The sequence below is a fragment of the Convolutriloba macropyga genome, chromosome 2, assembly GCF_964194025.1.
Source record: "Convolutriloba macropyga chromosome 2, txConMacr16.3, whole genome shotgun sequence".
Taxonomy (NCBI): Eukaryota; Metazoa; Xenacoelomorpha; order Acoela; family Convolutidae; genus Convolutriloba; species Convolutriloba macropyga.
Window position 1 is genome coordinate 69,145,018 of NC_134469.1, and position 25,997 is coordinate 69,171,014.

The 25,997-nt window shown below is 35.6% G+C and overlaps 2 protein-coding genes across 2 annotated transcripts in view; one reads left to right on the forward strand and one right to left on the reverse strand.

The window, feature by feature from the left end:
• The window catches only part of LOC142334655 (ubiquinone biosynthesis protein COQ9, mitochondrial-like), a 22,732-nt gene extending 11,678 nt beyond the window's left edge, over positions 1 to 11,054 (reverse strand). Inside the window, exon 1 of the mRNA XM_075382864.1 lies at positions 10,848 to 11,054. Coding sequence (XP_075238979.1) covers positions 10,848 to 11,008 — 161 coding nt within the window. The 5' untranslated portion in view covers positions 11,009 to 11,054. The remainder of the gene's footprint in view (positions 1 to 10,847) is intronic.
• The window catches only part of LOC142334656 (ubiquitin-conjugating enzyme E2-18 kDa-like), a 174,383-nt gene that overhangs the window by 77,963 nt on the left and 70,423 nt on the right, over positions 1 to 25,997 (forward strand). The window lies entirely within an intron of this gene.

Consider the following 25,997-nt stretch of genomic DNA (forward strand, 5'->3'; position numbering starts at 1 on the left):
TAAGTAAAGCTACGAGAATCACTCATACTAGAAAAGTCTACCGCTCATGCTCCCAAATTAAAAAGAGAATCTTACTCCGCCACGACGGACAGAAACTTCCAAAAGTGGTATTACGAACTAGCACTTTCAGTTTGTTATGAGAATCAACATTTTGTCACCGCATGATCAAACTAATTTGACCCATTTTATTTTTGCTTCAGAAAACACTATCGAAATTTGGATCGATTGAGAAAGAACGGCACCCTGTCCGTTGTGTTTTGAGTTAATTGCAATCAACCAAATTGTAACCATTCGGCGCAGAATTGACGAAGGGATCATTTGGGGGGTTGCAACACCTGGTATTTTGTTCCCTAACATATAACCAACGATATGGCCACAAAATTTCGTCTTCCTGCCATTGAAAAATAGCGCTGACAAAAGAAGCGCATGACCTTTCTCAAATATTAACAAAAAAACCAAAAAAAAACAGTGAAGTATGAAGTTGAAACCATTATTAATTAACTTCAAACTGTTATTCTTTGCTTCATTTAAGCGAGCAAAAAATTTCATTTTAACCACTGTAATACCATAAAATAGCATTGTTCAAGCCGGATGGTTGTGAAACGCAAAAGCAAAAATTTTAAAATTGTTTATTGGTTTTATTGCAATACATCACGTCGAAGCAACACGTTGAGTTCAAAAATAAGATCTTTGGGAAACTTCTATCACTGATAAAACTAATATGTCCAGATGAGTTTATTATCTTGGAGATACCGATTGGTGGAACTCCTCCCCCAAAATTGTTAATTGCTGAGTTGAGGTTTATTTGCTTACAGAAAGAAGAGCAGGCGTTTGTTTATTCGTCAATGAAGGCTGACGCTGCCAACCCATGGCGACTATTAGAAAAGAACGATCATAAAAAGCCTCAGCTAATTTTGAGAACACAGAGATAGATAACGCTTAAGTAAAGCTACGAGAATCACTCATACTAGAAAAGTCTACCGCTCATGCTCCCAAATTAAAAAGAGAATCTTACTCCGCCACGACGGACAGAAACTTCCAAAAGTGGTATTACGAACTAGCACTTTCAGTTTGTTATGAGAATCAACATTTTGTCACCGCATGATCAAACTAATTTGACCCATTTTATTTTTGCTTCAGAAAACACTATCGAAATTTGGATCGATTGAGAAAGAACGGCACCCTGTCCGTTGTGTTTTGAGTTAATTGCAATCAACCAAATTGTAACCATTCGGCGCAGAATTGACGAAGGGATCATTTGGGGGGTTGCAACACCTGGTATTTTGTTCCCTAACATATAACCAACGATATGGCCACAAAATTTCGTCTTCCTGCCATTGAAAAATAGCGCTGACAAAAGAAGCGCATGACCTTTCTCAAATATTAACAAAAAAACCAAAAAAAACAGTGAAGTATGAAGTTGAAACCATTATTAATTAACTTCAAACTGTTATTCTTTGCTTCATTTAAGCGAGCAAAAAATTTCATTTTAACCACTGTAATACCATCAAATAGCATTGTTCAAGCCGGATGATTGTGAAACGCAAAAGCAAAAATTTTAAAATTGTTTATTGGTTTTATTGCAATACATCAAGTTGAAACAACAACCAAAATTAAAACTGATTTCTTAGGAAATTATTGTCACTGTTAGAATTCATTTGTCCAAATGAAATTATTATTTTGAAGACACAGCTCGGTGAAATTCCTTCCCAAAATTTAGGTTTACCCGATTACAGAAAGAGCAAGCGTGTAGACTTCGATGAAGGCTGACGCTGATATCCCGTGGCGGCTTTTAGAAACTAAAGATCAGAAACACCTCAGCAGTTTATGAGAAAACAGAGTTGTAGAACGATTAAGTAAAGCTACGAGAATCGCTCATACTTGACAAATCAACCGCCTGTGCCCTCTATTTGAAAAAAGACTTACTTATGCACGATGGACAATACTGCCAAAATTGGTATTACGAATTAGCACTTTTAGCTTGATATAAGAATCAGAAACTTGTAACAGCATAAACAAGCTAAATTGACCTATTCCATTTGTGCTCCAGAGAACGCTTTTTATGACATTTTGATCAATTGACAAAAAAATTGCACACATGCCATTCAGCTTCGAGTTAATTGCAATCCGAATTGTAGTCAATTGGCGCAAAATTGACAAAGCGATCATTTGAGAGGCTGTGACAGCTGGTAATTTGTTGCCTAACCTATAACCAATGAAAAGGCCAAAACAAAGGTCTTCCTACCATTGAAAAACAGCGCTGACAGGTTTCAATAAAATGGAACTAATTCAAAAACCAGCTCGAAGCGCTTGACCTTCTCAAATTTCAAAAATTTCACTTAAGATGTCGACATCATTATTATTTAACGTGAAACTTATTCTTTGCTTTATCTAAGTGATCAAAAAACTAATTTTTAACCAATGTGGTAACAAAAAAGCCAGATCATTATGAAACTCAAAAACAAAAATTTCAAAACTGTTTACTTGTTTTGTTGCATTACGTCACGTTGAAGCAACCCAAGTTCAAAAACAAGATATCTTTGGGAAATTATGAAATTATAATCTTGAAAATCGCTTAGTGGAACTCCTCGCCAAAAGTTTTAATTGCTGAGTTTAGGTTTAATTGCTTACAGAAAGAAGAGCAGGCGTTTATTCTTCGATGAAGGTTGACGCTGCTAACCCATGGCGGCTTTTAGAAAAGAATGACCATAAAGAGCCTCAGCAATTTATGAGAAAATAGAGTTCGATAACGATTAAGTAAATCTACGATAATCGCTCACACCTGACCAGTCTAACGCTTGCGCTCACAATTTAAAACGTGAATCTTGCTCATCCACGATGGAGAGAAACTGCTAAAAGTAGTATTACGAAGTAGCCCTTTTAGCTTTAAATAAGAATCAGAAAATTGTGACAGTATAAAAAAGCTAATTTGAACAATTAATTTTTGCTCCAGAAAACGCTATATCAAAAATTTGATCAACTGATAAAAAATGGCACACATGCCATTCAGCTTCAAGTTAATTGCAATCCGAATTGTAATCATTTGGCGAAAAATTGACAAAGGGATCAATTGAGGGGTTGTGACAGCTGGTATTTTGTTAACTTACCTATAACTAATGAAATGGCCAGAAAAAAAGCTCTTCCTACCATTTCAAAATAGTGCTGACCGGCTTCCATAAAATCGAACAAATTCCGGAAGCGGCTCGAAGCGCATGACCATTCTCAAATATTAAAAAAAAACAAAAACAGTGAAGTATGAAGTTGAAACTATTATTAAATAACTTGAAACTGTTATTCTTTGCTTCATTTAAGCGAGCAAAAAATTTCATTTTAACCACTGTAATACCATAAAATAGCATTGTTCAAGCCGGATGATTGTGAAACGCAAGAGCGAAGATTTTAAAATTGTTTATTGGTTTTGTTGCAATACATCAAGTTGAAACAACAGCCAAAATTGAAACTGATTTCTTAGGAAATTATTGTCACTGTTAGAATTCATTTGTCCAAATGAAATTATTATTTTGAAGACACTGCTCGGTGATATTCCTTCCCAAAATTTAGGTTTACCCGATTACAGAAAGAGCAAGCGTGTATACTTCGATGAAGGCTGACGCTGCTATCCCATGGCGGCTTTTAGAAACTTAAGATCAGAAATACCTCAGCAGTTTATGAGAAAACAGAGCTGTAGAACGATTAAGTAAAGCTACGAGAATCGCTCACACTAGACAAATCAACCGCCTGTGTCCTCTATTTGAAAAGTGACTTACTTATCCACGATGGACAATACTGCCAAAATTGGTAATACGAATTAGCACTTTTAGCTTGATATAAGAATCAGAAACTTGTAACAGCATCAACAAGCTAATTTGACCTATTTCATTTAAGCTCCAGAAAACGCTATATCAAAAATTTGATCAAGTGAGACAAAACAGCAACCCATCAGTTCGGTTTTGAGTTCATTGCAAACAACCGAATAGTAAGCATTAGGCGCAAAATTTTCTAAGGGATCATAAGGGGTTGTGACAGCTAATATTTTCTTACTTAACCTGAAGCCAACAAATGGCCAGAAAAAAAATTATTGCAAAATAGTGCTGACAGGTTTCCAAAAAAAAGAAAACTCCAGAAGCGGCTCGAACCGCTCAAACTTTCGCAGATATTAAAAATTTCAGTGAAATATGAAGTCGAAACCATTATTAATTAACTTGAATCTGTCATTTAAGTGAGCACAAAATTTAATTTTACCATCTGTAGTAACAAAAAAAGTATCGTTCAAGCCGGATGATATTAAAACGCAAAAACAAATTTCAAAAATGTTTATTGGTTTTGTGGCAATAAATCACGTTGAAACAACTGAGCCAAGTTTAAAAACGAATCTTTTAGAGAAAATTTTGTCACTGTTAGAATTCAGTTGTCTAACTGAGTTTATTATTTGAGAGATACTGCAAAATCGAAATAAATTTGCAGTATATCCAAATGATATAAATCGAAATAATTCCGGAAGCGGCTCGAAACGATTGACCTTTCTCAAATATAAATATTTTCAGTGAATAAAGAAGTCGAAAACTTATTAATTAACTTGAATCTGTTAGTCTTTGCCTCATTTAAGTGAGCATAAAATTTAATTTTAACCACTATAGTAACATAAAATAGCATTGTTGAAGCCGGATTATATTGAAACGCAAAAACAAATTTCAAAACTGTTTATTGGTTTTATGGCAATATATCACGTGGAAACAGCTGAGCCAAGTTTAAAAACGGATCTATTTGGGGCAATTTTGACACTGTTAAAATTCAGTTGTCTAATTGAGTTATTAGGGAGATACTGCAAAATCGAAATAATTTTGCAGTATCTCTAAATGATATAAATCGAAATAATTCCGGAAGCGGCTCCAAACGATTGACCTTTCTCAAATATAAAAATCTTCAGTGAAGTAGGAAGTCGAATTCATTATTATTTAATTAAAACTGTTATTCTTTGCTTCATTTGTGTAAGTAAAAACAATTTTAACCACTGTAGTAAAAAAAATAGCGTTGTTCAAAGCCGGATTATTATGAAACGCAAAAACAAAAATTTCAAAATTGTTTATTTGCTTTGCTGTAATACGTCACGTTAAAAAAACTGCGCCAAATTCAAAACCGGATCTCTTTGCGAAATTTTTGTCACTGATTAGTTTATTATATTGGGGATACCGATTGGTGGAACTGCCCTAAATTGTCCCTGAACTGCCCTAAACTGCTGAGTTTAGGTTTAATTGATTACAGCAAGAAGAGCAGGCGTTCATTCTTCGATGAAGGCTGACGCTGATAACCCATTGCGGCTATTAGAAACAAAAGATTACAAAAACCTCAGCTAATTATGAGAAAACAGAATTAGATAACACTTAAGTAAAGCTACGAGAACCACTCATACTAGACCAGTCTACCGCTCATGCTCCCTAATCAAAAAGTGAATCTTATTCCACGATGGACAGAAAAGTGGTATTACGAAGTAGCACTTTTAGCTTGTTATGAGAATCAACATTTTGTCACCGCATGATCAAACTAATTTGACCTATTTTATTTTTGCTTCAAAAAACACTATCGAAAATTAGATCGATTTAGAAAGAACGGCACCCTGCCATTATTTGCAATTAACCAAATTGTAACCATTCGGCGCAAAATTGACAAAGGGATCATTTGGGGGTTGCAACAGCTGGTATTTTGTTCCCTAACATATAACCAACGATATGGCCACAAAATTTAGTCTTCCTGCCATTGAAAAATAGCGCTGACAGGTTTCCATAAAATCGAAAGAATTCTGGAAGCGGCTCCAAGCGCTTGACCTTCTCAAATGTCAAAAACTTTCACTGAAGTATGAAGCCAAAATCGTTATTATTAAACTTGAAACTTATTTTTTGCTTCATTTAAGTGAGCAAAAGCATTTTAATTTTAACCACTGTATTTACAAAAAAAACAATGACACCCCTGAAGCCAGCAAACAAAAGCGGTTACGGGTTCATACAGAAACAATGCAAACAACTAAATCACGAAAAAAAAATCAACATGAATTAGAGAAAAGTCATTGCAAAGTTTTGATATCAGAAAATTTTTGACTATTACAAACATCTCGTAATTTTGAAATAGCAAAAATTTTTAAGATGAACAAAAACTAATACACCCAAAACCATGATCATAATAATATTTGCCAAGAACTGACCACTTGGAAAAATTGATAGCTTTTTAATTAAAATTGCGATCCAAAAAATACAAAAATACATTGGGAAAGCAGATACATCGGTGAAGACAGACACATTCTTAGAAACAGCATAAACCTTCGATTAAAAATTTAGGCTATAAAAAAAAAGTTTTGAGGTCAACGCAAATCAGGGAAATTTACAGCTAGTTCTTCTTTTTTCTCTCAGATATCTCTTACAAAATGAATCATTCCATTTCACAATCATGTATCAGAAAAACACGAAACATTAGAATTGAAAACGGAATCATTTATCACCCAAAGTTAGTCCTAAGATAGTGCTCACCAAATAAACATCAGACATTTTTTTATAACGATCAACCAATAATCAATTAATCCTTCTTCGAACGAACAATTTGTCAGAGCTGCATAACAATTAAACCTACAGCAAAAATTTTTAGAAAACTAGGTAAAAAAATATTAAATACAAAAAATCATTAAAATATGAAAAAACGCCTCATAGATATTTACGAGAAAAAAGTCATTTACTAAAATTTTATATTTAAGAAATCTTTATCATTTTCGGAACTAAAATTAAAAGTAAAACAAAAACAAGTAAATTTCATTAACATTAGATATTCATTAAAACTAGGTAGCCATCCTCCTATTGAACAAAAAAATCAGCTAAAATGAGAATCAGAAAGCTCGAAATATTGGAAAAATTGGTTGGAAAAAACTGCTGAAAATCTGCTGAAAAGTCAAAATACTCTTAAAATTGCCATTATCAAACAACTTTTTTTATTGAATTATAAAAACTTATCCCCAAAAAATAATTCAAAGGTCAAGATTAAAAAAAAACTTCTCAGACGTTCCACAGAAAAAATTAAGAAAAAATATAAACTAATGAAATCGGTTTTGTATGTAGAATTTTGTATTTTAGAACAAAAACACCTTACGCTATGGTCTGAGAATTGCAATTGCTGATTAATATGAAGACGTTCCCATATACCCAAAACATTCCGTCCAAAACTCCAAATAAAACAAGGAAAAAATCCAGAAATAATTCGGATAATAGAGAAGTATGAAAACTTGAGCCTGGAAATGCTTATTGGGCTCACATAAACGCTGCAAAAGCACCTGCAGAGGACTGAAAAATTCCTTCCCCTTCGACAAAAATGTCAAGTCAAAAATTTTATTAAAATCAATACATAAACAAAAAAATACTTTCGCTCAGCGGAAGCTAGTTCACATGCCGATTTCGCCTGGTGGTAAAAAGGCCGCCTGATCTCCAGTAAGAGAACCTAAGCCCACTAACTTCAGACAAGTTGCTCTTGAACGACAGGCAGGGCAATTTACTTCAGAGGGGGTGTCGACTAGATAGAGTTTTATGGGTTAAAAAAATTCCGATCAAGGATAGATTGGAACCACCGACCTCAGGCGCAATCGACTGAAGCATTAACCAATCGGTTATCAGGTTCATCTTACAATAAATTTAATTTGGCGACCCAACTAGATGTCGAAATAAGAGCATTTACATCACGCGCAAATCAGGAAGTCAAGCGCGAAAAAGTCACTTGAGAAGTTAAATCAAAAGAAAGCTATAGAACATATCTGTCAATAATAAAATGTGAATTAAAAATCAATCAAGTTTACAATTTGAGGTGTAAAAAAGACGCGCGACCAAGCCTTCTAAAATTTTTCCGTTTAGGCATTCAACCAAAAAAAAATATTATATTTACAGATCATAACATTTCTGTTTTCTATAACTTATATATTCTATAATTGAGTTTGTATTTTGTATCCTTAAGACCTAGAAATCAAATTGAGACACGCGCTGCCAGCTGACTCGAACCAAATCACGTATTTAATTTAAATGCATATACATCGGGGATGTAGCCTAGAATAACTTTTCTTTATGGGTACCACCAGTCATGGCTTCCACCTGTCACCTCCGGTGTTCCAGACAGATTCATGAAACACTCGTCTATTAGGCCTTGTGCTACCCTAGCTTACAATCGTTTTTTAGCAACTGACTTTTTTCTTAATACGAGCAATTTAGATCACGCTAAATTAAGAGGTGAAGCCTGAAAAGCTTGAAATCAAAACATTCTGTGAAAGGGCAGCTCTTCGCATGAGGGTTGAAAATCTTCACATCGAAGAAAGTGCGATTAAAGCGGGAGCCCCACAGACCGTTTGCCTTAATGTCCAGTCGAGCGTCATCATCAGTGGTGGTGGAATTACTCGAGAAAATTTCTCCATCGAGCGACTGAAGTTTTGGCTCTATCTGTACATCGTGGCAAACGTCATCCATCAGGTTTGCAAACACATCTCTAATTTCGTTGTGTCGTAGGTGCGTATAACCGCCTTTGGCGCAATGGAGGGCATGGGTGAGGCTGAATTCTTTCCCGCATGGGCATATGGCTGGCGTGTTCTTCGCTTCCCAGGTGTAGCGAAGTGCTATTCCATCACGGAACTCAGTCTTCGTGCGGTCAAAACCATGTTTTGACAACGGCAGCGCGTTAAGCCAGCTTGATGCTCCTTTCTCCGAGGCCAGCTGGATGGTATACTTCATTTCTGGTAGATTGTTTTCGATTCTGGATTTTTTCGAGATGAGTTCACGTTGATTGTCTGCTTTCTGTCTGAGACTGATCTTGGTTTGTTCTACTTCACATTGTTGAATATTATTGAATGACGCCAATGGTCTTCAGAGTTCAACCGATTGCTCAAGATTTTTGTGAAGATCTTGTGGGACGGCGATGTTAAGCCCACCCATTCTGAGAGGGAGAGAAAAAAGTTCTCTTTCCTCTTGGATTACTTCTTTGCCGATGATGTTCGGTATGACTCGGCCAAGCCGCTCCTCCACCTTGTCCAGAACCCCGTCCATGGAAGGTGTAGTACGCGAAAGGAAGCTCAGCGTCTGTTGAACCCCTTTCGTCAAACATGCATAGGCATTCTGGGGAGAGGTGAGAGCAAATTGACCAAGTCTGTCTAAACTTTTTGTGTATTTAGTTTCTGCATCTTTCAGGAAATCTTTACTGGCCTCAGAGCTTCCGATAACTGATCCCAGGACTCGAGCGCCCTGCGTGATTTCCACATTTGTGCCTGCAAACACAGTTGACGCTTGGCGCTCGCCTCCTGGCTTAATTATCAACTGACACTTCGGAGGATTGACAAGATATCCATACTTGGGACCGAGCTCAGTGAGCTTGTCGAAGAGTGCCCTGATATCTTCTAACTTACCGACGACGCTACCATCATCAGCATACCATTTTTGTGTCAAGGAGTCATTATGAAGTCTTGTTATTAGGGGTAGGATTGCGATTCCATACATTGCCATCGCAAGGGGATCGCCTTGTGTCGTACCTTCCTGAGACAGTATGGTCGACTTACCGATGTAGAGATGAGACGGGTGGCTATAGGAATTCTGTAAGGCAACATGCAAAGATGGGCATAAGGCTTTCACGTTCTCTAAAGCTGTTCGTCTATTGAGCACGTTAAAAGCGTTTTTGGCATCAATTAGAAGAATTGCTTCGTTTTCGGGAAAACATTCTGCTCCACTGCTTTTAAACATTCTGTGAAAAGCAGTGGAGCAAAAATTCTGCATAAAAAGACATACACATATACAAATATAACCGACTAACGTCGGGCAATTGCTCTCAGAGGACTGGCGAGCGGTTAGCTTCGTTAGTAGCCGGATGAGGGCAGCGAGTTGGATGAAATCGTTTGGATAGAGGTGTTGGATGGACGGGGAGAGTGTTGCAGAGATGAGTGCTTGCTTGGGGGAGGGGGGTTCACAGGAGGGGGATGACAGAGGGGGGGGGGGGGGGGGGACAACCTTTAAGATTAAGAACCACCCTTCGCGCCATAAATGTGTCTCTAACACAAATTTGGCAAATCGAATACTCAGACTAGTGAAATGTATGCCGTCCAGGTTTTACCTTTTTCTCCAGGCTTTACCTGATTATATCCATTTTATGGACAAAAGGTCAAATGGTCAGACCGGAAAAAACCATCAGACGAAAAGTCGGTACGAAAAGTTGCACAAAAGACCAAACTGGGCTAATATGATTGCTTTTGTTTGAGAGAAATAAAGGACCACTCTTCACACCATAAAGGACCACAAAATTGTCTCCTCAAAACATGTGAACCGCATGCTTAGAAACTATTAAGGCGTAAGGCTCTAAGAGAGCTGCTCAGCTACTTGATGCCCTCATGGCTTTATCAGTTCATTCTATTTTGTGTACAAAGTTAAAAAGGGTCAGAAACATTGGCCAAGCGGAAAATCACATTAAAAGTCCACAGGGCTGATATAAATGCAACAAACTTCGTTTGACTGCAATTAAAAATTGCTTCTAACTTCGTTCGAGAGCAATTAAAAACATCAAAAAACCAAGAGAACGCCAACAATAGCTTCAATCAGCTCAGCTATCCGAATCGCAGCTGTTAATTTAAAAACAAAAAAGCCATCATGTCCTCGATGAGGGCATCCCTCAACTTCATTACGCGGTCCCTAGAAAATGATGTATCTGAAAATTGCACCCTACCAATCTGTTTATCCTTCTTAATGGTTTGATGATTGTAATTAAGAGGGAGGGTTTTATTCTGAAGACCTATTCGGAATAAAATTTATTACTACTTTATTGCTTACTATTTTACTGCCCGAAGCAACAAATACCTGGATGATTCTTCATATTTGGGATCCCAGTTATATTCTTCTTCCACTTCGTGGTTAGCGTATGACAAGAATTGTCTTCTATGAAAACGTGTTGGCGTCTTCAAACACAAGGTCCTCAAATATTTCACTCTTAGCACCGATGAGGCTCCAAAATCAAACATTTTACTGAAACTATCTAACTTATGAAAAGTAATATAGCCGCTTTTCCTTTATTTTAAGAAATAGTCACGGGCCTTGTTGGCCTCAATCTTGTCGTAATCTTAAGGCGGTAATCCCCGAGGCATTGGAAATAGGAAGGAGCTTCAAAATGATCTGCGGTCTTCAATTGCTGGTATAAACTGTAACATTTAATTCAGACGAATTGGATGGCAGAAAACAAACCTTGCATTTTAAATTCTTCTTCGACAGTGTAAAACTTGTCGTGCCAAGCCCCAAGCTATAAACCTTGGGGTGAAAACCCGAGAAACTGTACCACGAATTTATATTAAATAAAAATATGGAACTATTTGTCATGATGGAAGAGCAGAACAGTTGGTAAACCGAAAACCAACAAAATATGGTACTCAAAAAACATCAGAGAAACACCTTTAGATAGAGCATTAGCAAAAGTGCAAAAATATTTGCGTGAAAACACCCTGATTGCTGTTCCTTTTGATAAGGGTGTAGGGTTTTGTGTTATGAAAAAGAGCATTTCCGCAGAAAAACTGGAAAAATTATTGGTTTGCGAATAGTTCAGAAGACTTTGAGATTTGTGATAATATCGTAATGAAAAATGAAAAAGAACTAAACATAGAACATGGATATAAGGAAAAAAGGGAAGATACCGGTTAAAGTTTACAAAGCTTTAAGGTCCACTGGAGCACAACAGGCAAGGTTGTATGGATTAGCTAAAGTACACAAAACAGAAACCCCTCTGAGAACTGTTCTCTCTATCCCGGAGAGTTGTTACCATAAACTTAACAAGTTTCTAACACCCTTTTTCCAAATGATTGAAGAAGCAAACATAGAAACTAACACCAATGACGCACGAAAGACTCTCGAGCAAATAAAACTTGATAAAGACAAACAAAACCTATCATTAGATGTAAAGAGCTTATACACCAAGGTTTCCGTAAATGAAGCCATTAACATTGCCCTGCGATCGCTTTATGCTAGGGACGATGAACCAGACATACCTAGAACAACAATGAAACGTCTGCTTGAATTAGCCGTCACCAACGTCCATTTCAAATGCAAGTAAAGTTGGTACTGTCAGAAAGACGGGCTGGCAATGGGTGCGTCCTTGCCGGTGATTTTCGCAAAGCTTTGGATAAAATCGTGGGAGCCACAACTGAAATTACCGACACCGAAATGTAAAACCAACACACAATCTAGCACTTGTCGCAATTGCGAACGCAGTCTGACAGCACGTTCCAGGGGTGTTGATTGTGAAGTTTGTAATAGATGGTTCCACGCAAAAAGTCAGCAAATCAGTAACACAGAATATGATAGCATGGAAAACCAGTTCTGGATGTATTCATTCTGTCGTGAAAATGATCAGACTGACATTAAGCATTCGTCCGAAACTAAAGTTTTTCTAAGATAGGTCGACAATTATGTGAGAACAGTTGGATGTGGCACAAGAGAGCTGTTAGCTGCGGTCAATGACCTCCATCCAAATCTCCAATTTACAATAGAAACAACAGATGATAAAAAAGTTTGCCATTTCTGGACATGTCAATTAACGTACAACCCGAGGAGAACATTTTTTGCACATGGTATCAAAAACCATCAGATACTGCAACAATTTTGAACTATCGTAGCTGTGCACCCCTATAACATAAGAAAAGCATATTACAGGGAACAATACACCGCCTATTCCAAGCCACCAGCAATTGGGAAGCGTTGCATGAAGCATTAGCAGAAAATGAAGAAATTTGGGGAGGCAATCAATATCCAAGGCATTGGAAAGGGAATATTGTCAAGGATACAATTAACCAGCTGCGAGTGAAAGAACAAAGAAGAGGACATAGATTTAACGCGCGTGTAGCCGTAAAACAACAGGAAAATACTAAGGAGCAATAATTTGTTTTACAGTACAGAGGCAACATCTCTAATGAATTTGTAAAAAAGCTGAAAAAAATTCATCCTGTACAGACGATTTTCACCACTCGGACATTTAAGGTCTGTTTTCCTAGCCTCAAGTCTAGCTTTGATAAAGATCTCAAAACCCACGTGGTTTATGAACTCACTTGTAATGGATGCAAATCCATCTATGTAGGGCAGACACAATACACCGCCTATTCCGAGCCACCAGCAATTGGGAAACAATCCATAAAGCATTGACAGAAAATGAAGAAATTTGGGGAGGCAATCAATATCCTAAGCATTAGAAAGGGAATATTGTCAAAGACACAATTAACCAGCTGCAAATGAAAGAACAAAGAAAAAGACATAGATATCACGCGGGAAAATACTGAGAAGCAACAAATTGTATTACAGTACAGATGCAACATCTCTAATGAATTTGTCAAGAAGCTGAACAAAATTCAACCTGTTCAGACAATTATCACCACTCGGAAAATGTTTACATAGCCTTAATTCTAGCTTTGAAAAGGATCTCAAATCCCACGTGGCTTATGAACTCTTTTGTAATGTATAAAATCCATCTATTCAGGGCAGACATGCCAACATATTACCACAAGGGTTGAAGAGCATGCCATGGTGGACTCACTGATGGGAGTACATGCAATCGAGTTCAACGGTGATAAAATAGCTTTCCAATGGAATTTTTTAGACCAATGCAACAACCAACTTAAGATAGTGACACTAAAGGCGCTCTATATAAGAGCACTGAAACCAGCCATCGACACGCGCGACGAATACTGAACATAAGAGTTGGCCCTGAAAGCTTAATTTAGAGATGAAAATTGAACTTGAAAGAAAAACACGTTAATAAACGTAAAAAACGAAAATTTCAATTTTACAATTGAACAAAATCAATGTAAGTTTAAAGCAATATATGTAGATTTTTTAATAAAAAACTTGTCAATATTCATCTGCTACATCAAATCAAAAATGTATATTTACTCAGATGTAAAATTTTGTAGGTTCAACCTATAGATATGTAAAAATTCGTTTTAAATTACCTTGATTGTGTGATTTTAGTGATTGCGATTTAAAAAAGCACTGTCGAATTAAAACATTCTTACGAACGTTTTCGAACTCTGAGTTCATCGTCAGGTTATAAACAATACAAAATGCTAAGATGAAAAGCCAGAAAATAAAATGCATATGACTAAAACCAATCATTCAAGGAAATTTAAAACGAATTTTTACATTTCTACAATCGTATCTACAAAATATTTACATTTGAGTAATAATTTATTTTCGATTTGATGTAGCAGATGCATATCGACTGGTTTTTTATTAAGAAACCTACATATATAGGTTTAAACTTACTTTGATTTTGTTCAATTTTTAAGTTGAAATTTTTGTTTCTTACGTTTATTAACGTGTTTTTCTTTCAAGTTCAATTTTTATCTCTAAACTAAGTTTTCAGTGTCAATTCTCGTGTTTGGTATTCGTCACGCGTGTTGATGGCTGGTTTCAGTGTTCTTATATAGAGCGCCTATAGTGTCATTAAATTGGATTGGTTGCTGCATTGGTCTAATATCTTCCACTGGAAAACTGTTTTATCACCGTTGCACTCGATTGCATGCACTCCCAACTGTGAGTCCGCCTTGGCATGCTCTGCATCCCTTGTGGTAATATGTCGGCATGTCGGCCCTACATAGATGGATTTGCATCCATTACAAGTGAGTTCATAAACCACGTGGGATTTGAGATCTTTATCAAAGCTAGACTTGAGGCTAGGAAAACAGACCTTAAATGTCCGAGTGGTGAAAATCGCCTGTCCAGGATGAATTTTTTTCAACTTTTTTACAAATTCATTAGAGATGTTGCTTCTGTACTGTAAAACAAATTATTGCTCCTTAGTATTTTCTTGTTGTTTCACGGCTACACGCGCGTTAAATCTATGTCCTCTTCTTTGTTCTTTCACTCGCAGCTGGTTAATTGTATCCTTGACAATATTCCCTTTCCAATGCCTTGGATATTGATTGCCTCCCCAAATTTCTTCATTTTCTGCCAATGCTTCATGCAACGCTTCCCAATTGCTGGTGGCTCGGAATAGGCGGTGTATTGTTCCCTGTAATATGCTTTTCTTATGTTATAGCGGTGCACAGCTACGATAGTTCAAAATTGTTCCAGTATCTGATGGTTTTTGATACCATGCGCAAAAAAAGTTCCCTTCCGGTTGTACGTTAATTGACATGTCCAGAAATGGCAAACTTTTTTTATCATCTGTTGTTTCTATTGTAAATTGGAGATTTGGATGGAGGTCATTGACCGCAGCTAACAGCTCTCTTGTGCCACATCCAACTGTTCTCACATAATTGTCGACCTATCTTAGAAAAACTTTAGTTTCGGACGAATGGTTAATGTGAGTTTGATCGTTTTCACGACAGAATGAGCACATCCAGATTTGGTTTTCCTTGCTATCATATTCTGTGTTACTGATTTGCTGACACTTTGTGTGGAATCATCTATTATAAACTTCACACTCAACACCCCTGGAACGTGCTGTCACACGGTGGTCGCAATTGCGACAAGTGCTAGATGGTCAATTGGTTTTACATTTCGGTGTCGGTAATTTCAGTTGTGGCTCCCACGATTTCATCCAAAGCTTTGCGAAAATCACCGCCAAGGATGCACCCATTGCCAGCCCGCCTTTCTGACAGTGCCAACTTTCATTGCATTTGAAATGGACGTTGGCGACGGCTAATTCAAACAGACGTTTCATTGCTGGCTGTTCTAGGTATGTCTGGTTTATCGTCCCTATCATAAAGCGATCGCAGGGCAATGTTAATGGCTTTGTTTACGGAAACGTTGGTGTATAAACTTTTTACTTCTAATGATAGGATTTGTTTGTCTTTATCAAGTTTTATTTGCTCGAGAGTCTTTCGTGCGTCATTGGTGTTAGTTTCTATGTTTGCGTCTTCAATCATTTGGAAAAAGGATGTTAGAAACTTGTTAAGTTTATGGTAACAACTTTCCGGGATAGAGAGAACAGGTCTCAGAGGGGTTTCTGTTTTGTGTACTTTAGCTAATCCATACAACCTTGCCTGTTGTGCTCCAGTGGACCTTAGAGCTTTGTAATCTTTAACCGGTATCTTCCCTTTTTTCCTTATATCCATGTTCTATGTTTAGTTCTTTTTCATTTTTCATTAGGATATTATCACAAATCTCAAAGTTTTCTGAACTATTCGCAAACCAATAATTTTTCCAGTTTTTTTGCGTAAGTTCTCTTTTTTGTAACACAAAACCCTACACCCTAATCAAATGGAACAGCAACCAGGGCGTTTTCACTCAAATATTTTTGCACTTTTGCTAATGCTCTATCTAAAGGTGGTTTTTTGATGTTTTTTAGTACCATATTGTTGCCGCTTCAATTTCAAACACTTTTTTTCACCAGGTACATTGTTCTCACAGATTTCATATCAAATTGTCTAAGTCCGCCAAGAAAAGCAACTCTTTAAACTTGTCCCTTATTGCATGCTTGGGACCAAAAGGGAGCAAGTCCCTGACGAATCTCGGCGAAATAATATTATCTAGAATCACTGCAGTCTTCTCATTAGATGATATTAGCGGTTTGTCTTGCCTTTCTGAAAATTTGACAAGTTTTCCTTGCATTCTTTTTTCAGAACTAAATACATAGTTGCAAACTCGGTTGCGCAAAACAAAAAATTCGGAGAACAGTAGGGGTTATCTAATTTCTTACGGAGAACTTTTCAATTAGCAGCTTGTTTTGGTCACAATTTTGATGCGTGTCAGCTGCTGTGGAAGTTTTAGTTGAAAACTATGCACCGCTTGATCCAAAAAAATATCTGTTTTCGGATTACGAAATTTCAAAAAATCCGGTATTATATCTGTGCTCAGGCAAGTTTTAAGAAAATTTATTCTGCCAGTATCATACTTACAAACATTGTGTTCAAAGCACTTTTCTCAACCAACATCTTGGCACTTTAAGCATAGCTGAAGGTTTCCGAAAGACCTCCGGTGAGCGAACACCAAGAGATGCTACCACTTACCACTGAGCATTCGCTTTTTCTTTGCCTACCGTTGATTTCCGCAGAGTTTGTTTTCCCTGTTCTTTTTCAGCAGTTTCCGTAGATTAGATTGAACACTAACCCCAGTGATTTAAGCTCAATGTTGGGGTTCTGATGTAATTGGAAATATCTGCTGATGATGTTGGTGCTCTTTTGCTTCCGTTTTGACACCAAATGGTTCGTTGACTGAATTACTAAAGTTCCCGATTTTAACAGCTGTTTTTAAATTTTTTTTGCGCCATACATTTGACATTAAACTATCGCCTTGATTCTCTCCGAATGACGTTGTAAAAGGGCAACCAACTCCTCTACATCACACTGCCTGTTGTCGTTTGTTCGTTTGTGAGGAGCGATGGAGTTGTTCAAGGTGTCGTGCCAAATCACGAAACCACTGCGGTCTTTCAGGTGACCCTTGTCTCAGGCGTTTATTATGTTCTTTTCGGCGTTGTAGGAGTTCGGGTTGAACGAAAGACCCGGAACGGCTGTCACGGTTGGGAATAACAGTTTTGGATGTTTGCTGTTTTTCCGCTTTAATGCATGGAAAAGCGAACTTGCCGCCAGAATCAATCTGTAACTGTTAAACAGTACAAAATGTTCAAATGAAAAGCCATAACATAAAATGCAAATCACAAAAATTACTCATTCAAGGAAATTTGAAACGAATTTTTACTTATCTTTAGTCGTATCTACAAAATTTTACATCTGAGAAAATTTACATTTTCGAATTGATGTAGCAGATGCATTTCGACATGTTTTTTATTGAGAAACCTACATATATTGCTTTAAACTTACTTTGATTTTGTTCAATTTTAAAGTTGAAATTTTTATTTCTTGCGTTTTTTAACGTGTTTTTCTTTCAAGTTCAATTTTTTTCTCTAAACTAAGCTAAGTTTTCAGTGTCAATTCTCGTGCTTGGTATTCGTCACGCGTGTTGAAGGCTGGTTTCAGTGTTCTTATATAGAGCGCCTCTAGTGTCATTAACTTAAGTTGGTTGTTGCATTGGTCTAAAAAATTCCATTGGAAAGCTATTTTATCACCGTTGAACTCGATTGCATGTACTCACATTAGTGAGTCCACCATAGCATGCTCTTCAACCTTTGTGGTAATATGTTGGCATGTCTGCCCTGAATAGATGGATTTTATACATTACAAAAGAGTTCATAAACCACGTGAAATTTTCAGAACGTGTCTTTCTTTCAAGTTCGATTTTCATCTCCAAACAAAGCTCCAAACACCATCGCTGACATGCGAAAAATTTAAAGCAAAACGAAACCGTAAAAGAACAAGCAATTAATCAACAACAGGCTCAAACGATCTCAGAACAGAACCAGGTTATTGAAAAACAAAAGCTGCAGATAGAATTGAAAGATAATACTGCGAAGCGTACCAGTGTCGAATTATTGATCAATTTCAACCGGAAGTAGAATATATACGGGACAGTTTGCTCTTGGAAATCTTAATTAGTCACATTCAAAATTTGAGCAGTCGGAACCGAAATTTTTCCAAAAATTTGTTAACAGAAACACGAATCATCTTATAATTTCAGACAGCACATACAAAAAAATAGGGCAATCTGATATGTGTTATGATACTGGGACTTATTCTTATCCCTCTGCAACAATTATTGTATTGGGACAACAGTCGAATAGAATTCGTCAATAGCAAAATGCCAATCACTCATTTTTCATGTCAAAATTGTATTGCAAAGGGTGTTCCGCGGGTGGAAGCAGCATTTCATTTTTGTGAAGCACTTACAAAAGCAATTAAAAGGTTGAAATCTCACCGAGTTCTAATTTCTGATATTCTACAGGTTTAAATTGGCCATTATGGGCGTGAGTCGAATAATATTAATTTTAGGAGTTCAATGAGCACTGGGAAATATTGCTTTGGAATTAAATGAAATACTTAAAAGGACAAAAGTAGAGGTTGTGAAATGCAGCAGCACAACATCCGAAATATCTAATGATGATGTTCACTTAAGTATGGCTCGAGTACAAAAAATTGTCAAGATTGTTCGGAACTATAATCAACTGCATAATTTTTCTGTATCACAAAACAACTTTGCACTTCGGCTAATTCAGCGTTTGTAATCAATACTGTGGTTGTGTGACTTATTGTTTTTTGTCAGCGAAAAAACAGCATTTTGAAATTAACATTTTCTTTGCTTTTTTACTGAACACTTCAAATGAAAAATGTATATATTTGGTTATGTCACACAACTCAATTCATTATCATCATAATTTGAAAATTAAGTTTAGTTTTTGTTTTGTTTTTTGAATGTTTGCAAAACTGTTCCTTTTACAATTCATGCGCTTGCTCCTAAAAGGTGGTATTCATCTAAATCCGGGTCCTTTTTGTCACATTCGTGATGCGGACATGCTGATAGACATCGCTACAAAGGATTGCAAAAACATAAACATTTGCTTCTTCAATGCTAGCAGTTTGAAAATTAAATATGATTTTTGTTCACCAAAGTTTTGACAAAGTTAAAGCAAAACTCAATAATGATCCTAACTAAAACATGAATGAATGAAACAAACTCTTATCCAGGGAAATTTTTGTGTCAGAAAAACAATTTTTATTCAAAATAAAGGCCATTAAAGACGTGATGAAGTAATTTTGGACGTGTTGCCATCTGGGTTTTGGGGACAATTTTTTGATACGAAATGTTCCTAAGGTACTCAATATATTTTGAATTCCTTTGGGAAGAAATACCTGGGCTCCTATGGGAAACAAAATCCTAATATACTTAATTAATTTTTTGAGTTCTTATAGTTAGAAATACCTGGGCTTCTACAGATAATAAAATCGTAAATATGGCTTCGTATCGTCCAAACAAAAATTTGGGAAATAATTCATTGACAAACTAACATCAAAAACCTCCTCGGCGTACTCAATTACTGACGAAGCTTTGATTTTGGCAAATATGATCTCGTTTATTTCAAAAAAGATTTTTTTTGGATGATTTTGCGAGTAATTCTGGACTTACATTATCAAACACAGAAAAACCAACAACAGCGACTAGCCAAGCCGTAACACTAATCAGTCATGGGTGTTCCAGCAAAAACCAAACTCAGGGGGTTCAGTTTTTTTCCCATCAGTTGCAAAGGATCACTTGATTGTTTTAAAAACTAACATATTTCTTGCTGAAGCTAAAAATAGGAAGCAGAGTTTTATCAGTGGAAACAAAAGAAGTTTTGATGCAAATAAGTTCAATCTTGATCTTTCATGTTAGAACTGGAGTAATTTTTATCATTCTGAAGATAATAATATCATGGTTGCAAATGGAGCTCATTTGCAGTTTGTTTTTATTATATGCATTGATCAAAAGATGTTGCCAGAGAAATTCAAACTTGCTTTCATAAGTCCGATCTGCACAAAAAAGGATGCAAAAATTTGTTGAAAATATAGGACAATCTCAATTACCTAAACCTTTGCAAAACTCTTTGAGCGTATACTTCTCAATCAGGTCAACGAATTTTCACAAAAAAAAAATCTGAGTGTTTCAAAGTTTGCATTTCAAAAACTTAAGTTTTCTACAGATGCTGTTTTACACTTGTTCGAAGCATTACAAGAAAACAACGATTACATAAATATGTTCACCTAACGTTTATATTGATCTAGCCAGAGCAATTAATTCAATATCAAACAAAATTTTTCTCAAAAAGATTGAAGCGCACGGTTCAGAAAGCGCAGTTGATTTATTTGCTACTTTTCTTAGAAACAGAAAGCAGTGCGCTAAGATAAAAGATGTTTAGTCGGAATGATTAAAAACAAATTATAGTGTTTCACAGGGAATGGTTTTAGGGCCACTAGGCATTCTTCTCTACATTAAAAATTTCCAAAAAATGTGCAAAAAAATTTCGACATATTTCAATTTGCTGATGAAACAAGTTTCCATTTAGCAGGAAACGATGTCACCAAACTAAAATAAAGTTTTCAGAAGGTTGCTGAAAATAGATAATAATCCACAGCAAATCAAATTGAGGATGAATACCAGTAAAACTGACCTTCTTTGCGTCTCGAAACAATCATAAATTTTTGATCCAATAGTTTTTCGGGTAAAAGTAATTAGGCCACGAAGTTCCTGCAATTACTTAGGTTTAATGATTGATTATAAATTTAATTTTCATGTACAATCTGACAAAGGCGCATCAAATATGGCCATAGTGATTAGATTCAAATACCCTATACGTTATCAGTTACCTCTGAAAACACGATTGATGCTATTTAAATCCCTAATCTTTTCTCATTTACTTTTCAGTGCTCTATTTCTTCAGATCTTGAATTTCTCGGCAATGCAGCGAATTAATCGACAAACTTTTTGGTGAAATAAAGTTTGCCATATGAGAAAACTTTTTAGAGATCTTGAGATCTCTTAGCAAAATTTGACATTTTGCCTGCCGAGCTTTTAATACGCCAGATGAGTGTTTCATAACTTAGGAAAGATATTTCACTGCTGAAACCAGACAGCACTCAGAGTTTTGTTAAGTGGTAGTATCTTAGTAAAAAAACAACAGAAATGAACAGCTAATTCTCCTAAGGTCGAGCGGTTGATCATTAGAAAAAAGAAACATCCAAAAACGGAGTCAACTTCCGCGTGATGTCCGGATTATCAAATCACGCTCATAGATGTTAAACCAGCATCTCCAATAATTCAAGCTTTTAGCATTAGAAAAGAACGTTTGTGGCTTCAAAAATTTTTTTACCTTTAAAAAACTGAACCACTAGCTTTGATTTTTAACATTGTACTAATTTTTTGTTTAACATTTTAACCTTGTAATAATTAATACCTGGGTTAAAGTTCCATTTTACTTGTTTTAAAACCACGAAGAGACGTTTTAAATTGGCTTCAAATGTACAAGCAGTTGTATATATAGTCAAACGGCGTGATTAATTTCTCAACGAAAGATTAGGGGTTGGCTCTTAAGCCACGAAAGACAATCGAATGGACGAGTAGTGATCCCCTACTATGACGCATCGCTTTATCATATATAATTAAAAGGACAAAAGTAGAGGTTGTTAAATGCAACAGTACAACATCCGAAATATCTAATGATGATGTTCGCTTAAGTTTGGCTGGAGTACAAAAAATTGTCAAGATTGTTCGGAACAGTTATCAACTGCATAGTATTACTGTATCACAAAACAATTTTGAACTGCGGATAATTCAACGTTTGTAATCAATACTGTGGTTTTGTGACTTAATGTTTTTTGTCAGCGAAAAATGAGCATTTGGAAATCAATATTTTTTGCTTTTTTACTGAGCACTTGAAATGAAAAATGTTTATATTTGTTTATGTCACACAACTCAATTCATGATCATTATAATTTGAAAATTAGGTGCCGTTTTTTTCGTTTTTGAAAGTTTGCAAAACTGTTTTTTTTGCGCTTCATGCGCTTGCTCCTAAAACATGGTATTGATCTAAATCTGGGTCCCTTTCGTCACATTCGTGATGCGGACATGCTGATAGACATCGCTACAAAGGATTGCAAAAACATAAACATTTGCTTCTTCAATGCACGCAGTTTGAAAATTAATTATGATTTTTTTCACCAAAGTTTTGACAAAGTTAACGAAAAATTCAAAATGATCCTAACTAAAACATAAATGAATGTAACAAACTCGTTTCCAGAGAAATTTTTGAGTCCGAAAAACACAATATATTCAAAAAAAAATGCCATTAAAGACATGATGAATCAAGTGTAGGTGTGTTGCCATCTGGGTTTCGGGGACATATCTTTGAAACGAAATGTTCCTAAGGGACTCAATATGTTTTGAATTCCAACGGGAAGAATTACCTGGGCTCACATAGGAAACAAAATCCTAAATATTGCCTCGTATTGTCCAAACAAAAATTTGAGAAACAATTCATTGACAAACTAACATCAAAAATTTCCTCGGCGTACTCAATTACTGACGAAGCTTTGCTTTTGGCAAATATGATCTCGTTTATTTCAAAAAATAGATTTATTTTGGATGATTTTGCAAGTAATTCTGGATTTACATTATCAAACACAGAAAAACCAACAATAGCGACTAGCCAAGCCGTAACACTAATCAATCATGGGTGTTCCAGCAAAAACCAAATTCAAGGGGTTCAGTTTTTTCCCCATCAGTTGTAATGGATTACTTGATTGTTTTGTAAACTAACATATTTCTTGTTGAAGCTAAAATTAAGAAGCAAAGTTTTATCAGTGGAAACAATAGAAACTTTGATGCATATAAGTTCGATCTTGATCATTCATGTTAGAACTAGAGTAATTTTTATCATTCTGAAGATAAAAATAATATGTACAATAACTTCATAAACATTATCAGTACTACTCTAGAATTGCTCGCCCCACTAATAAAATTTTTTAACCAGAAAGAAAAATTGTTTCAAAAAATTGTGGCTAACAAAAGAGCTGAGAGAAATAATCACGGAAAAACGTAGAAGGTTTAATATCTGGAAAAGTAAACAATCTGAGCAAGCGCATAACAATTACAAATATCAAAAAAATTTGGTTAATAGGCGTTTGAAAACAGTTTAAAATAAGATTTGCTCGAAAATTTTCAACAAATTACCAACAAGTAAAGAACAATGAAGTTTCATCAAGAAAAAAATAAGCAAAGAGTGGGAGTGTCTCGTTATAGACAAGCTAGTTGATGGTGAAAGAGAAAGAAGAGAAAATGAACTTGAAATATCAAATTGTTTCAATATAAATTTTTGGAAATTAGGCTTGTACAAAGGAAAAAATGTGAGAACTCCAAATATTTTCTACGGATAGAAGTTAGGGAAAAGTTTTGCTTCAAAACAGTCACACTAAGGAAATGCTTTGATGCCATTATTTCACTCGAAACAATAAGTCTCCGCGTCTAGACATTTTTATTGCTTGGGCAATCAAAGCAGCAAATGTTTGCAATTGGAACTCATTTGCAGTTTGTTTTTATTAAATCCATTGATCAAAAGATGTTCCCAGAAAATTTCAAACTCGCTTTTATTAGTGCGGTCTGCAAAAAAGATGATGCAAATTTTTTTGAAACTATAGGACATTCTCAATTAATCGAACGTTTGCAAAATTCTTTGAGCGTATACTTCTCAATCAGGTCAACGAATTTTCACAAAAGAAAAAATCTGAGTGGTTCAAAGTTCGCATTTCAAAATCATAAGTTTTCTACAGATGCTGTTTTACATTTGTTCGAAGCATTACAGGAAAACAATTAGTACTTAAATATGTTCACCTAACATTTGTATTGATCTAGCTAGAGCAATTAATTCAATATCAAACGAAATTTTTCTCAAAAAGATTGAAGCGCACGGTTCAGAAAAGGCAGTGTATTTATTTGCTACTTTTCTTAGAAACAAAAGAACATTTGTGGCTTCAAAAAATTTTTTACCTTTAAAAAACTGAACCACTAGCCTTGATTTTTAACATTGTACTAATTTTTTGTTTAACATTTAAACCTTGTAATAATTAATACCTAGGTTAAAGTTCCATTTTACTTGTTTTAAAACCACGAAGAGACGTTTTAAATTGGCTTCAAATGTACAAGCAGTTGTATATATAGTCAAACGGCGTGATTAATTTCTCAACGAAAAATTAGGGGTTGGCTCTTAAGCCACGAAAGACAATCGAATGGACGAGTAGTGATCCCCTACTATGACGCATCGCTTGATCATATATAATTAAAAGGACAAAAGTAGAGGTTGTTAAATGCAACAGTACAACATCCGAAATATCTAATGATGATGTTCACTTAAATTTGGCTGGAATACAAAAAATTGTCAAGATTGTTCGGAACTGTTATCAACTGCATAGTATTACTGTATCACAAAACAATTTTGAACTGCGGATAATTCAACGTTTGTAATCAATACTGTGGTTGTGTGACTTAATGTTTTTTGTCAGCGAAAAATGAAAATTTAGAAATCTATATTTTTTGCTTTTTTACTGAGCACTTGAAATGAAAAATATTTTTATTTGTTTATGTCACACAACTCAATTCATGATCATTACAATTTGAAAATTAGTTTCCGCTTTTTTTTGTGTTTGAAAGTTTGCAAAACTGTTTTTTTTTGCGCTTCATGCGCTTGCTCCTAAAACATGGTATTGATCTAAATCTGGGTCCCTTTTGTCACATTCGTGATGCGGACATGCCGATAGACATCGTTACAAAGGATTGCAAAAACATAAACATTTGCTTCTTCAATGCTAGCAGTTTGAAAATTAAATATGATTTTTGTTCACCAAAGTTTTGACAAAGTTAACGCAAAATTCACTAATGACCCTAACTAAAACCTGAATGAATGTAGCAAACTCTTTTCCAGAGTAATTTTTGAGTCCGAAAAACAAATTATATTCAAAATAATGGCCATGATTAATCAAGTGAAATAATTAAAGACATGATTAATCAAGTGTGGGTGTGTTGTCATCTGGGTTTCAGGGACATATCTTCGAAACGAAATGTTCCTAAGGTCCTCAATATATTTTGAATTCCTACGGGAAGAAAAACCTGGGCTCCTATAGGAAACAAAATCCTAAATATTGCCTCGTATTGTCCAAACAAAAATTTGGGAAACAATTCATTGACAAACTAACATCAAAAACTTCCTCGGCGTACTCAATTACTGACGAAGCTTTGCTTTTGGCAAATATGATCTCGTTTATTTCAAAAAACAGATTTTTTTTGGATGATTTTGCAAGTAATTCTGGACTTATCAAACACAGAAAAACCAACAACAGCGACTAGCCAAGCCGTAACACTAATCAATCATGCGTGTTCCAGCAAAAACCAAATTCAAATTCATTTTTTAACCAGAAAGAAAAATTGTTTAAAAAAATTGTGGCTAACAAAATAGCTGAGAGAAATAATCACGGAAAAACGTAGAAGGTTTAATATCTGGAAAAGTAAACCATCTGAGCAAGCGCATAACAGTTACAAATATCGGAAAAATTTGGTTAATAGCCGTTTTAAAACAGGTTAATATAAGATTTGCATAAAAATTTTCAACAAATT